Genomic DNA, 15,244 nt, shown 5'->3' with positions numbered 1-15,244 from the left:
TCATGCAGTGTTTTGAACTTGCAAGTATTATTGCTTTCAATATATTCTCCCCATGTTATCTCGTGACAAACTTACACCTCAGATCTTCACGTGGAAGAACTCTTAAATTTTGTTGTTATGCCAATGACTGACAATTGAATCAATTATCCATACTCTACTTTATGGATGAACTTGTCCCAGTGTTGGGTAGTGTATTTATTAATCAATGACTCATAATCCGGTTTAGACTAAAATCTTTTAACACCTACAAGTTTGGTTTTTGTACAAGTTTCCATCTTGTGTTGCACAATGGTCTGCTAGTTACAAATGTCACCCCTAGGCAGTGACCTCAATTTCCATACTTTGTGCCCCACTTTATGAATGTGTCATGTGAATGCAGTAGCCTACACTGTACAACTTAATAAATGATCTTCCAGACAACTTTTACAGATATTTTGGGGCCCCCGTCGTATCAAGTTTGTATCACAGTATAAATTATTTTGCTACATTGTGAGGAAATCAAGAATTAAGATGTGACACCAGAATAAATTAAAACTTTATTTTCAGTAACGAAATATGTACAATATTGACAATGTTAAATTATATTGCGTTTATAATGAGTGGGATAAGTAGTCAGAAAAGGTGCCATTTAGGCCCGTAGATAAAATGTTCTATAAACATATAAACATACCGTAAATGTATTATACATGAATTGAACATGTAAACATGTGGACACAAGCTTGAAACACAACAGACCCCACCTCCCCCCAGTAACACACAAAAAAAGGACCCAAATTGTAGATTTCTCATAAAATGGTCAGTTTGTTATCTTGTCATAACTGTCGGTCTCACAGCTTTTACACTGTAAAAATGTCCATCTAAACAACTCGTTTGTCTTACGTCTTATTTTCTTTTCTTAAAAGAAAGAATTTAGCAAATGGACTGAAATACTTCAAATGGATTCTAATGCAGTTTGTTATAGGCAACTTCTGGAAGCAAGTGTCAATATGTTAAAATAAGGCCGAAAAAGGCGCAGCATTCCACCATAAAAAGAGAAGAAAAAACACATCCTTCATGGAAATTCTTGAAACAATGTCAATTTTAAGACTAGATAGAAAACTGTGACAAGATGGTCATATTTGCAGTGCATCATATTTGCAAAGGCCAAGAAAGGAAAACACTTATAGATGTTGCACAGAAAACAAGGTCTTATCGTTACATGTGCAAAACAGCTGAAGACACAAATCCCCAGAAACGATATTTGTGATTGCAACAGTAATTCGTAATGTTACTCTAGACTTACTTCCGGTGTTGTTGGGGGTACAGAGCTCGCTCTCTTATGGGTTACGCCCACTGACGCCAAACTCAATACAAAAACCTGTCTGTTTTACTGTTGTTGTCTCGCTTGTCACTACCGGTAAGTGCGCCCGACTACTATAACACGACTTTAGACTTTTCTGGCGTGACGTCAGAGTAACATTACGAATAGTGATTTTGTGTACACACAAACACAAACACATCAAACATACACAATATGATATGCTTGATATGCTGCGTTGGATGTCATTTGGCTTGTATTATTTCAATCTCAATTTAAAACACAAAGCCTTATGCTAACCTTTAGCCCTTGGTGTGAGGTGAGTTCACCACCCCATTGCGACAAAGTTCTGATCACAATTCACACACATTTGCTAGAAGACAATGCCCGCCACAAAGAAAAAAGTTTCATCTGCTGCTTCCATCGAAGCAGTTTACCGCGTTGTTATTGTGATGTACTACTGAACACACACTTTTCTAATTTGTTTGCCTTCCTCCGGGCGAACACCCATTACATCTAGTAATTGGACGTTTCACACCAACCATTCACATCCATGTCAGCCTGACCTGTCAGCAATGAGGGAATCACTATTCTTGAGTTATGCCCATCTCAATTGACTTGCCAAATGTGCATCTTCTGACAGATGAAGCATGAACCTGGTCTAAACCTGCTATCCACCAGAAAAAACATCTCCGCTGATGTCGGCAAGGGTTCGGTTTTTTGCTGAAGCTATCTGTACTTAAATGGCCGAATACAAGAACACTATAGATACCGGTAAACATTATGCTCACAAAATCAGCAGGGTCAGCTGTCCATCTTCTCCCGCTTCTTAAAAAGCTTCATGAGCTGGGTAAATCTGTCAGCAATCTGAAAAAATGGAAAATCGTCATTGTAAGTATGTGACACTCTTCCTACATAGTTGTAAGTAGTCTAATTCAAATGACTAGAATTGCACTCAAGAGAGCGCAGACCTCCGCCAAGGCCAATACTCCAGTTGGCTATGATATGCAAATCTTTGCGAGTCGGATCAGAACCCTGAGCCACCCACATCCCCCCAGCCACTCCCCCTACCCACCCCTCGAATCGTGACTCTCTTCGACCTTCCTATCCCTAGCTACGACTGCTTTTCTCTAGCCCTGTCCCCTTCCCTTATCGCACCCCTCCCACCACCCAGATACACCTAGCCTATTAACCACCCCTCGAACCACGATGCTCTATAACCCTCCTATCGCTAGCTATGGCCCCGTTTCTCTGGCCCCACCCCCTTTCCTGAGCACGCCCCCTCCCACCACCCAGATACACCTAGCCAGTCCCCCTACCCACCCCTCAAATCCCGTCTCTCTATGACCTTGCTATCCATAGTTACAGCCCCTTTGCCCTAGCACCTCCCCCAATCGGATCGGCGAAAATGTAATGGGTTCTTCCTTGGCCTCTGCTACACCCTCCCACCAAGTTTCATGAAAATCGGCCCAGTAGTTTTTCTGTAATCCTGCTAACAGACAAACAGAAGGTCCTCGGCAGAGGTAATGAAACAACAGAAACAGAAGGTGAAAGACATACCTGTGTTGAGGGCTTCTTCAGCTTTTCTGACAAGGCAGAGAAAGTCTCACGCGAGGCACCTTTTGTTTTCAGGAAAAGAAGAATAGCTCGATCTTCATCTCTGAAAGAAGCAACACAAAATGATCAATGATATGTTTCAGGGACCCCTTTCCCCCCCATTTATTATGCGGCGTTCAAGTGGGCTCGTGTTTACCGTGAATACGACAGAAATCCACTTGAATACCTCACGTGGTATTCGCGACTTGGTATGTGGACATTTTCTGGAAGCTTCGAAGCTCACGACTTGTGACACTCGTGATGTCTGAAGATAGAACATGTTGATATTCTCAACAGTCTCATCTTGTTTCCTCTGGCATTATGCCTCTGCATTTCCTGCATTAACACAGTTAGCCGCTCGCTAGCTAGTGGTAGTTAAATTGTTAGCCTCGGTGGTTTCATGTTTCACGACGTGACCACTTGAATGCCGAGCATGACGTGTACACGACTTCCGGTCTCATATTCACGGTAAACACGAGCCCTCTTGAATGCAGCATAATTATACAATTGGCATTTGCACAATCTTACACTACTCACAATGTCTCATTGTATTATTATTATTATCCTCTCCAAATATGTACTTGAACAGTGTGCAATGTGCATGTGTGTTGTAAATACTGGAATGGGAACTGACCTGGTCCATGCCAGCACCACTTCGCCCTTTTTCCTGACGACATTCTTCGCAGACAGACTGTTGGGGGACTTTGAGATATCTTTAGGACTTTTTGAGACGGTCTGTTCCTTCTGTTTTTCTTTTTCCTCCCTGGGCCATTTTGCTTTCGATTTCTCTTGGTGCTTCTTTTTTCGTTTTCTGCCCCTCTTAGAAACCTTTGTGTCTTGCTCCGGCACGCTGCTCACTTCCTCTGCAATGGTGAGACATCCGTCAGATGCCGACATCTCCAGTTCATCTCCTGAGCAGTCTGAAATATCAGGCAACAGCACTTCACCGCTTTTCTTCGTGTCAGAGCTTTCAGCGAGGTTAACCAGACTGGACTTTGAAGGAGGGGTTTTTGAGGGATTGGTTATTTTCTGCGATTCAGAGATTCTCTGTGATGGATCAGACAAAAAAGGTTTTAAGGGACTTGCTCGGGAGGACACATCTTCTCTGTGGCACTGGTCCTTTTCTGTTAGTGTTGCACTTAAGCTCTCATCAGCCGTGAGAGTGACATCTGCAGTGCTGGCTGCCTGGTGGATCTTCGGAATAAAATGATCATTGGAAGTCTCCATCACCACTTCCTCTGCAATGGTAAGAGTACTGTTAGATGCCGAGATCTTCAGTTGATCTCCTGGGGAGTCTGAAAGATGAAGCAATAGCCCTTTACTGCTTTTCTTTGTTTCAGAGCTTTCAGCAAGGAGATGCAGACTGGTATCTGAAGGAGGAGTTTTTGAGGGACTGGTTATTTTCTGCGACTCAGAGATTTTCTGTGATGCATCAGACAAAAAAGGTTTTGAGGGTCTTTCACGGCATGCCAGATCTTCTCTGTGCCACTGGTCTTCTTCTGTTAGTGTTCGCTTTGCTTTTGCTTTTTTCTCTTGGGGCATCCTCCGTTTTCTGCCCCTCTTAGAATGTTTCTCTGGTGTCTTGCTTACTTCCTCTACAATGGTTAGACTTCTGTCAGATGTCAGCATCTCCAGTTCATCTCCCGAGGAGCCTGAAAGATCAGGCAGCAGCACTTCACTGCTTTTCTTTGTTCCAGAGCTTTCCTCAAGGTTACGCAGACTGGTCTCTGTAGGAGGAGTTTTTGATTGACTGGATCTCCTGATGACTTTCTTTACAGACAGATTGTTGGGGGACTTTGAGCTTCTTGTCACTTTATCTTTAGGACTTTTTCTGACTGTCTCTTCCTTGCGTTTTTCTTCCTCCTTTCTAGACTGCATTGCTTTTGATTTCTCTTTGTGTTTCTTCCGTTTTCTGCCCCTCTTAGAATCCTTTTTGTCTTTCTCTGACATGCTGCTTGCTTCCTCTGCAATAGTAAGACTTCTGTCAGGTGCCGCCATCTCCAGTTCATCTCCTGAGGAGCCTGAAAGATCAGGCAACAGGACTTCAATGCTTTTCTTTGTTCCAGAGCTTTCCTCAAAGTTACGCAGACTGGTTTCTGTAGGAGGAGTTTTTGATTGACTGGATCTCCTGATGACTTTCTTTACAGACAGATTGTTGGGGGACTTTGAGCTTCTTGTCACTTTATCTTTAGGACTTTTTCTGACCGTCTCTTCCTTGCGTTTTTCTTCCTCCTTTCTAGACTGCATTGCTTTTGATTTCTCTTTGTGTTTTTTCTGTTTTCTGCCCCTCTTAGAATCCTTTTGGTCTTTCTCTGACATGCTGCTTGCTTCCTCTGCAATAGTAAGACTTCTGTCAGGTGCTGCCATCTCCAGTTCATCTCCTGAGGAGTCTGAAAGATCAGGCAACAGGACTTCACTGCTTTTCTTTGTTTCAGAGCTTTCCTCAAGGTGATGCAGACTGATCACTGGGGGAGTTTTTGATGGACTGGTTATTTTCTGTGACTCAGAGATTTTCTGTGATGGATCAGACAAAGGACTTTCCCGGAAGGACGCATCTTCTTCTCTGTGACACTGGTCTTCTTTCAGTGTTTGTTTTGCTTTTACTTTGTGCTTCTTTTGTTTTCTGCCCCTCTTAGACTCCTTGTTGTTTTTCTCTGGTGTCCTGCTTACTTCCGCTGCAATGGTAAAACTTCTGTCAGATGTCAACATCTCCAGTTCATCTCCTGAGGAGCCTGAAAGATCAGGCAGCAGCACTTCACTGCTTTTCTTTGTTCCAGAGCTTTCCTCAAGGTTACGCAGACTGGTCTCTGTAGGAGGAGTTTTTGATTGACTGGATCTCCTGATGACCTTCTTTACAGACAGATTGTTGGGGGACTTTGAGCTTCTTGTCACTTTATCTTTAGGACTTTTTCTGACTGTCTCTTCCTTGCGTTTTTCTTCCTCCTTTCTAGACTGCATTGCTTTTGACTTCTCTTTGTGTTTCTTCCGTTTTCTGCCCCTCTTAGAATCCTTTTGGTCTTTCTCTGACATGCTGCTTGCTTCCTCTGCAATAGTAAGACTTCTGTCAGATGCCGCCATCTCCAGTTCATCTCCTGAGGAGTCTGAAAGATCAGGCAACAGGACTTCAATGCTTTTCTTTGTTTCAGAGCTTTCCTCAAAGTTATGCAGACTGGTCTGCGCAAGAGTTTTTTTTGATGGACTGGTTATTTTCTGTGATTCAGAGATTTTTTGTGATGGATCAAGCAAAACCTGTTTTGAGGAACTTTCTTCTCTGTGGCACTGGTCTTCTTCTGTTAGTGTTTGTTTTGCTTTTGCTTTCTCTTGGTTCCTCTTCCATTTTCTGCACCTCTTAGAATCATTTTTATCTTTCTCTGACATGCTGCTTACTTCCTCTGCAATGGTAATACTTCTGTCAGATGCTGCCATCTCAAGTTCATCTCCTGAGGAGTCTGAAAGATCAGGCAGCAGCACTTCAATACTTTTCTTTGTTTCAGAGATTTCAGCAAGGTGATGCAGACTGGTCTGTGAAGGTGTTTTGTTTGATGGACTGGTTATTTTCTGTGATTCAGATATTGTCTGTGATGGATCAGACAAATGTTTTTTTGAGGGACTTTCCAAGGGGGATGCATTTTCTTCTCTGTGGCACTGGTCTTCTTCCGTTAGTGTTCGACTTAAGCTCTCATCAGCCGTGAGAGTGACATCTGCAGTGCTGGCAGTCTTGCGGAGGGTTATCCTGAAATGATCAGTGGAATTCTCCAACACAAATGGCAGACGGGCTGCTTCATTGATCACACTGCCGTTGGACCCACAGCTGGAGTTGTCGGTGTCAAGGGCAAGGTGAATGTCATGCTCTGAAGCATCTTCCCCATCTAGTAAAGCATCCTCACTGAAATGAGCACTAATTACACTGTCTGGAGGGGACATTATATCCATACTATGTGGCTGTAGGAAGCTGAGGTGACTGTCAGACTTGAGGGGTGAAGGAATTGTGAGAGAAACAGCCAGATCCTCGGCAAGAATGGAATAGGATCTCTGTGAAACCAAAGTGGACTGCAGCATTGTACTAGGCTCAGGCACTTCCAATAAGCAACTTTCATCAAACAAGGCCGGATTCAGCGAGAACTGAACTTTGGACTGTGGAGAGGACATCTTGCGGGGTGAAATGCTACACCAAGTAGCGTTAAGTTTTGAGGGAGAAGCAAATTTATTTGGAAAAGAAAATGTAGCTGGAATACATTTTTTAGGAGTGGTGATGCTAAACAAACTTTCTCCAGAGAGAGCGTCCTTCCTTGGAGTGCTGATGGACCAGCCAGTGTTGTCTCCAGCAGTGGCACTGGTCTCTAGGAAGTCGGACCCTTGTAAGAGACACTTAAATATTTCTCCCATTTGGGTGTCTCTCACTAGGTTGAATGTTAAACTGGAAGCTTGCTGTTCTGTGAGTATTTCATAGTCAGATCTGTCTTGAAATGAACCACTTTGAGAGAGACCCAACGAAGCATTGTTACTTTTTTCTGGAGTTGACGGAATATTGTTGGGGGGAAAGACTTCGACCACAGTTTGTGCAATTGGGCAAACTGGTGGATTTGGCTCCAGATTCCTATCTTTTTTGTGGGTCATTCTGATACCTTTGCCTCTACTGCCAAGGCCTGTTTTGCAGGGAGAAACAAGAAGTTTGAAGCTCTTCGGGCTGGTTTTAACTGGTTGCTTAACCTTCTGTCGACACTTAGGCTTTGGGGAAATACGGGAAACAGGAAGTGGCCTAGGTAACTTCTCATTTCCACTCGGCATCTTGTCCCTAGCCTCTGTTCCTGCTGGTTTGTTAGCGTATATTAGCGTTGACTGAATGTCCACGAGCAAGTAGTCAACTTGGATATCTACAAAGTCCCACAATTTTCGCTTCAGGTCTTCTGCTTGCTGTTCAAAGATACGGTTCACAATACCATTATTTGATATTTTGCTAAATGCAGATTGTATCATTTTCTTGAGCTTGGCGTTCAGCTCTTCTGTCCGATTGCATATTTGATCAAAACTAGCACCATCCACAAATTCTAAAAAAGAAGCCTGGAAATTGTCCATCATGCCATTGAAACTCTTCTTAGGGAAGCTTTTGTGAAGCTTCATGTACTTTTTCCGGATTTGAGCACGAACTATGTTGAGCATTTCGATTACTTCCTTCACGCTGGAGAAAGAAGCATTGGATGCTGTGGGGCAAACGGTTTTAAAACGACATTTATTTGATGGACTTTTTGTAGATCCGGCCACAGATTCATTCGTCGTCTTTGAAGTTGCACACCTCTCTTTGGATATTCTTTTGGAATTCTTGGAAAACCCTGACACCGACTTAGGACTTGGTTTTGCTGATTTAGCCCTCTTAGCTGAAGGAACTGGAGAAACCGCAGCCGCCTCCTCACTTTCACTAAGGATTTCCCCTTCCTCCAGGTCATTATCAGGGAGGCTAGATGGAAGATCTGATGGCATGTCTCCCAAGTTTTGTAATTCATGTTTTACCGGAGAACCTGGATATTTATTCTCTTTGTTCACATCCAGCTTCACTGAATTTGTATCAACAGCTGTGCTGGAGAAATCTGCAATAAGGAGAGAATGTGTTGTATGTTGAATAATAGTTATAATACATAAATAAATAGCTTGGTGGCACACTTGAAATTGTAATGTGCTGCACAATCTTTCAGCTGAATCAATGAAGACATGGTAAGAAAAACACCTGTATAATAGGCAACATTAAACATGACATAACGTAAATAGCTGGTACACCTTACCTTTTCGAAGGCTTTTGACATGAGATGGCTTGTCATGACAATGCAGGTGATTTCTCTTGATTGGCCGTATTGGGCTCCGAAGAGGGCTTATGGCATCAGGGACACTCTTCAGACTGCTCAGTGTGCGCATCATGGAGTCTTCGTCATGAAGCAATGGCATGGAACTGGAAGGCTCAATATTACCCTCCTCTTTCTCTGTATGAGACTTTCCAGGACTGAAGGTCTTCTTTGGTGTGAAAGTAAGAACACGTCTGTACTTGTCTGGCAATGTCATTTCTTCTGTTGTACTGTTGACTTTGGACACCCCAATACAGCCAGTGGAAGAACTTGGCTCGGTTGCAACACTGTTGAAGTCACTGACGTCTTCATTTGTCTGTGTTAAAACATAAATAGCTTCAGGCAAACTCAACCCTTCTTTTGGGAAAGCCTCTAGGCTTATTGTACTAGATACCGCATCTGCATCTTTAGGACTATCTTGCACATGACAAACATCTTTGTCGTGGGTGGAATCTGATGAAGCAGATGGAGACAGCTGCCTCCGACAGCCCTCAGGTCGGTTGGAGGGTGAGATCTTCCCACTTTCTGGTTTTGTCTTTCCAGTAACATCTTCAGCAACACGATTTCCCTGTGAAGCAACTGCATCTTCGACTGCATCCACAGGGAGGCTCATACGTACTGCAGCTCTAGGAGTTTCTACACTTGAAACTAGCACACTGGGTTCAGGGATGGAAACAGTTTCTTCAGGTTGATTTTCAGGGTTTGTTTTTTGTAAAGAATTTGTAGGGTCATTTTTTGAGATGCTTCCAGTCATGCCAGTGAGACAAGCTGTAGCCTCCAGATCTCCAGACTCCCCTCTTTTGCTGTCTGTATTGTCCACAGTATTTTTTGGAATGTCACTGTCTGTTGCTTTGAGGAAAATACTCTCAGGTGATTTTGGTGTTAAGTGCACAGTTACTTGATCATCTGTAGCCTCTGGGAGCTGACTACTTGCTGAGGTAGTTTGGACAGAATTGTCTTCAAGTTGCTCATCAGCCGCGGGATGAATTTTGTCCTTTTCCTGGGCAACTTTTTCATCATCACATTTCCTATCTACAATGCCAGGACTTGGAGTTTTGGGGATATCAGAAGCAACATTGTCTTCTGCAACATCATCCAACCTTATTTCTGTTTGACTCTTGTCTACTTGATCTATGACGTACATATCTTCCATATCAGGCTGCTCACTGTCATCACTTGATCCATTTTCAACTGCCTTGTCCAATGGTGTGGATTCTTGTTGGCTAGCATCTATGGCTAACAGTGGCCTCTTAACTGGTGAAAGGGTGAGATTCAGTGTTTCCATGAAACACAGTTTCCTGTTCGGACTATTTTCCCCCAAAGAGCTTTTCCCAGTAATGTTTGGCTCTTCAGAGGATCTCTTTGAGGGCTCAGTTGTCTTCTTCTCTCCATCTTTACTACTGGTTTCCATTTGACCCTGGTTCCTTTCCCTTGATCGTTTCTTCTCACTTTCTCTGCTTCTGTCTGACGTGGTGCTTTCTTTATCTCCTCTCCTGGTCTCATCTTTACGCCTTCTCTCTTCTTTCCTCCGATGATCCCTTGAAGGACTACCCCCTTCCTTCCTTTTTGAGGATTCACTGTGTTGATTTGAACAGGACTGTTTACGGTCATTTGAGTCCAAACTTTTTCTATAGTATCTATCTCCACTCTTGCTTTTTCCAACTTCTCGAGTTGCTTCTGAACTGTATTTAGATAACTCTCTGGAGCCACGAACAAACTCTCTGGAGCCCCGAACAGAAGTCGCGCTATGTACAGAGTTCACTGCTGCAGTTTGAGCTTTATTTTGCCTCTGCTCACGACTTCTACCTTTCGTGTCATCGCCACTACCAGAGGAAGCTGCGCGGTGTAAAATCTCTGGTGATGGGCTTTTAGCCCGCTCTGATCTGTGGTGCACCTCGACATTTGTGTAGTTTCTGCTTTTACCTGACTTGTACTCATATTTCCTTCCTGCTTCTTTGTCTGCTTTGTGAGACTGGTTTTTCTCTGACATGCCTTTCGCCTGATATTCCTTGTTGGGATCTGAAACATAACCAGATTTGTGTCTTCTATCTGTTGATTCAGATAGTTTTTGACATTTTTCGTCTCTGTGCTTGGATTGTTTGCGTTTGTCCAACTCACTGTGTCCAGATGATGATTTGCTGCTGGATTTGATAACCGAGTGATCAGTTTCTTTCGCCGATGCTTCAAAATCTCCTCTCGAGGAACATTTTGAGTAGACATTGGAGGGTGGCCTTGAAACTTTTGTCTCAAGTTGATTGGTGGCACTATCGCTTTCTCTCCTGGAGGGCTGAGGGGGATTCCTTTGAAGACGGGTCTCCCTGGGTGTTGAAGACTGTAGAGGCTCTGTTGGAGGAGGAGGAGGTGGAGGGGGAGGAGGATCGGTTGGCGGTGGTGGCGGAGGTGGCACATTGGGTTGATGCGTGGCACTGTCGCTTTCTCTCCTGGAGGGCTGACAGGGATTCCTTTGAAGATGGGCCTCCCTGGGTGTTGAAGGCGGTAGAGGCTGTGCTGCAAGAGATGATAGTGGAGGCGGTGGAGGATGGGTTGGTGGTGGCGGGGTTGGCTTACTCCTGGAGGTTAGGGTTGTGGTTTTTGAGGAGGTCTGCGTGGTTGAATCTGGATTCCACAGACCATTTATCCGTGATCGGTAATGAGGCTGATCTCTCCCTGACCTGAGGAGAACCATTTTAACAACTAGTTAACAGACAATCAGTAGATGAAAGTCACTTTTCTACAGGTCACAGTAGCAATGAAATCCCCTGAAATTAACCAGCCAGTTACTCTCATTTACCAGGAAAGTATTTTTTTCCCCAAATCCCTTAAAATTTTCATTAGTAGCAAAACATTTTGCAGCATTTGGCTGGTAACCAGTTTTAAATTCCCTCCCTTGATACAATTATTAACACAATGCAGACAATAGTGAATTGATGAAGATATACAATACACTTCCATAGGGGTCCATACATATTTGGACAGACATTGGACACAATCTTTATCATTTTGGCTCTGTACACCACCACAATGGACTTGAAATTAAACAATCAAGATGTGCTTGAACTGCAGACTTCCAGCTTTAATTTGAGGGTATTTATATCCAAATCAGGTGAACAGTGTAGGAATTAGGGCTGTCTTCGACTCAGGATTCTGCCAGTCGACTCGGATTCGACTGTCCAATACGAATATTTGACTATTGCCGGGTTTCCGCTCCCTGCTATTAAGCTCCGTCTTTGACTCTGACCATGTCAATCAGGGCGGCTTCCGCTCCCTCCTCCCTGTGTGTCGCCGTAAATGTCCCTGGCCGCCGAACTGAAAACAACAACGCTAACTAGCTAGCAAGCTAACAGCAGAAACCACCTACATTAGCTCGTTGCCACACGCTGAAAATGGCACGTTATGACGAAGATTTGGATTGTTGTTAAATGTAATGTTGGTCCTGTAAAATGTGATGTAATTCATACCCTTCACCTGATTTGCATGTATATATACCCTCAAATTAAAGCTGTAAGTCGGCAGTTAAAGCAAACCTTCATTGTTTCTTTTCAAGTCCATTGTGGTGGTGTAGAGCCGAAACGATGACGACTGTGTTCAATGTCCAAATATATATGGCCCAACTGTAAGAGACATGTCTTTCTGTTGCCATTATGTACATCATACAGGTTTCTTTTTTTAAACGGTTCTACAACAAAATCTTACCCTTGGTGCAATCTCTGAATCTCCTCATCTTTGCGTATCACCTCCTGTCTAGCAGTTATTAGAAGTGCAGAGATGTTCTTTTTGAGGCGGGTGTTTTCAGTGTTCAGCCCCGTGTTCTGGAAAAGAACAAAACATGTCAACGTTTCTTGTAGAATTTTTGGTAGATGTGGGTTAGAAGTCTTCACGGGTCCAAAATGACAAACCCGGACCCTAATGGACCGAGGAAATCCGCCAAGGCAAGAAGCAAAAAGTAAAGCAATCATTTTACTTTCACTTTTACTAATGTTTTCTCTTGTTAGCTGATGGGAGCACCGACCCTCTCTCCCCAAGCCTCCATGAAAACAGAGAAAGAGGATGATGATGATGACGATATGAGAAAAAACTGTATTAAATGAAAAGCGCCGTCAGTCGGCCAGACAGCACAGATGGCAGAGTAACAGGTGAATGAAAAGGTAGGAAGGAGAATAGGTCAGAACTGACAGGTTTAATAACAGACTGTTTCAATTGCTCTCATATTCTACAATTAATCAGATTGACTAAATGGTATGAAAATGAATTCTTTAATTATTTTGTTGAGTAAAATATGTAAAATCCTTTACAGACTATTTTGCATGGACAGGTGCCTTGAGATTTTGGCTTGCCCTTTTAGTGCACCTTGGCCACAAAAAGTTTGAAAACCACTGGCATAATAGAAACAAAATAAGCAAACCTGTGTCTCCTTCTGTTGCAGTCTTCTGCGCAACTCCTCAATCTGATTTTGAGCTGCATGGAATCGTGTCTTCAACTGCAGACAAATGGAAAATAAGGAGATCAAGAGATTAATGCACTGTCAGGTGCAGCAACTGCAGTAATGTCTCAGTTTCATCAGACTGTGGTGATTTTGGCAAAGGCCTTTATCAGATCATCTTGATTTGTGTTTTACTAGTGTGTGAGACAATTCACAAAGAAAGGAAGCACACAGAACATGACAACTAACCTCCTCGTAAGATGAATCTCTACTCTGCTGTTCCTCTGTGACAATTTCTTCATACAGATTCATTGATTCCATCAGCCGAGGAGAAAGAAGTGCAGAGGGCTTCTCTACAATAAAACAAATTAAGACAATCAATTAGAGATATGCTGATGATGTGTCAGATATAAAGGCTGAAAGAGGGAACATCATATGAAGAGCTCTGTGTAACATGTAAGAATCATTTTCTGCCCTTGTCAAACACAGAAAGAATAACTTATAATAGAGATAAACCGATTATCTCTGACATTTCATGTTCGTGTTTTATAGCCTAAGTGGTATTTGACTTCTGAATTTAATAAAAAAGGAATTTTACCCGCAACATTGTTGGGAGCGGGACTGGAATCCAGCCCGGAATAGATATCCACAGAATCTTCATCGACAACAGGTGTCAACACTGTGGAAAAGGCATGTTAAAAATGTTACACCTATATCACAACAACCTATATGAATGAAACTTTTCTTACAAGCAATAATCAAGTTTTCTTTTTCTACAGTCTAAGAAAAGTTTCATTCTAAAATTACATATCCATTTTGAGAATAAAATGAAATGACTCATTCGGTACTTTATATAACTACTAGAAATTGAGCCTCCCTTGCTGGCTCGCCCGCTGGACTGGCAGCGCTCATTTGTACCGTGCCACTGCCTTGTTGGCTTGCCCTCGAGGTCTCAGATGCAGGGTGCGGCATCGCAGACGCAGCTCAGCTACTGCGCGACCTTGCGCGCATGCATAGTTGAGCAATTGTGCGCCGCAGAACCCCCGCTGCCCGTCCAATTATAGTAGTGAGATGATGATTTGAACATCGAAAATATCCGCAATAGACCCTTCTCACGGGGGCCATTTTGTGTCGAAAAGGCAGGGTAAGCACAGGTGCAAGCAAAAACACTAATGAGGGTTTCAAACCTCCATGATTGGAATTTGGAAACGGGAGGGTTTTCCCCCTACGCTGATCCATTGAACATGCGTCTATGACGAGACACTGACTGAATCTATACACTAGATATTAGACTGCATAATACATGCATTACAAACCATAACATTCCCTTATGGGCCCACAAATAACCATAAGCAAATGGAAATATATAATAGCCTTATACTTACAACCATGGACATCACTGGTGTCGTCGAATATTGTCTCCATTCTTCCAAATCTGTCTGTGGCTCAGTTTTATTACAATGAGCACCTGGTAACAACACCAAAAGCAAATGGATTGTTATTGCCAGTCTGTAATCAGACTTTATTATTATTTTTACATGAACTATATCCTGATGAAAAACACTAAGCTGACAGCTTAGCTAGAATTAAAGCAAGAGGACAGCTTAACCACATGATCACAATTAATCTGACAGGTGACAATCTATCTCTAAAACTAATTGCACCTACTTTGCTAACTATTTCTACAGTCAAACATCAGAAACCAGCTCATTCTTTTTTAAATAATGAGCTGGTTTCCCTGCTAAAAGTTTTAGCAGGGAAACTGAGGTTAATGTTGAGTGGCAGCTGGATTTCCCCCATTGTGATTCCCAAACAAAGAAGAACGCCATCAAGCAAAAACCAGAGTGAAAAGTGAGCAGGAATGAAATGAAGCCGAAAGAAAATTCTGAAGTACAAACACAGTAGTGTAACGTTACAGTTGAATTTTGAGTTCATCTTCTGAATATTGTTTAAAATTGGAGTGAGCCAGCCAAGTCCAAGGCCCAGTCCGTGCCATATTATTTAACAATCAACATTTACTGCGCTGGGGTCCTGTCCTCCTACACTCTGTGGACCCTCATTTTTGCTTTCTCCTGAAATTTGCACTTCAATCAAATG

At 42.9% G+C, this 15,244-nt stretch overlaps 1 protein-coding gene across 1 annotated transcript; it reads right to left on the bottom strand.

The window, feature by feature from the left end:
• Positions 1–602: 602 nt before the first annotated feature.
• On the bottom strand, positions 603–14,119 carry casp8ap2 (caspase 8 associated protein 2; the record flags this gene model as incomplete). The annotated part of the gene is made up of 10 exons (XM_083642941.1): positions 603–2,164; positions 2,858–2,957; positions 3,528–5,994; positions 6,505–8,478; positions 8,671–9,383; positions 10,993–11,235; positions 12,421–12,536; positions 13,130–13,204; positions 13,397–13,500; positions 14,038–14,119. The coding sequence occupies 10 exons, from the start codon at positions 14,117–14,119 to the stop codon at positions 2,102–2,104; spliced, it is 5,937 nt and encodes a 1,978-aa protein (XP_083499067.1). The 3' UTR covers positions 603–2,101.
• Between the last annotated feature and the right edge of the window lie 1,125 nt (positions 14,120–15,244).

The sequence above is a fragment of the Poromitra crassiceps genome (assembly GCF_964638095.1).
Source record: "Poromitra crassiceps genome assembly, chromosome: 9".
NCBI lineage: Eukaryota > Metazoa > Chordata > Actinopteri > Beryciformes > Melamphaidae > Poromitra > Poromitra crassiceps.
Note: the sequence above shows the minus strand (reverse complement) of the source record. Positions and strands in the feature narration are given on the sequence as shown.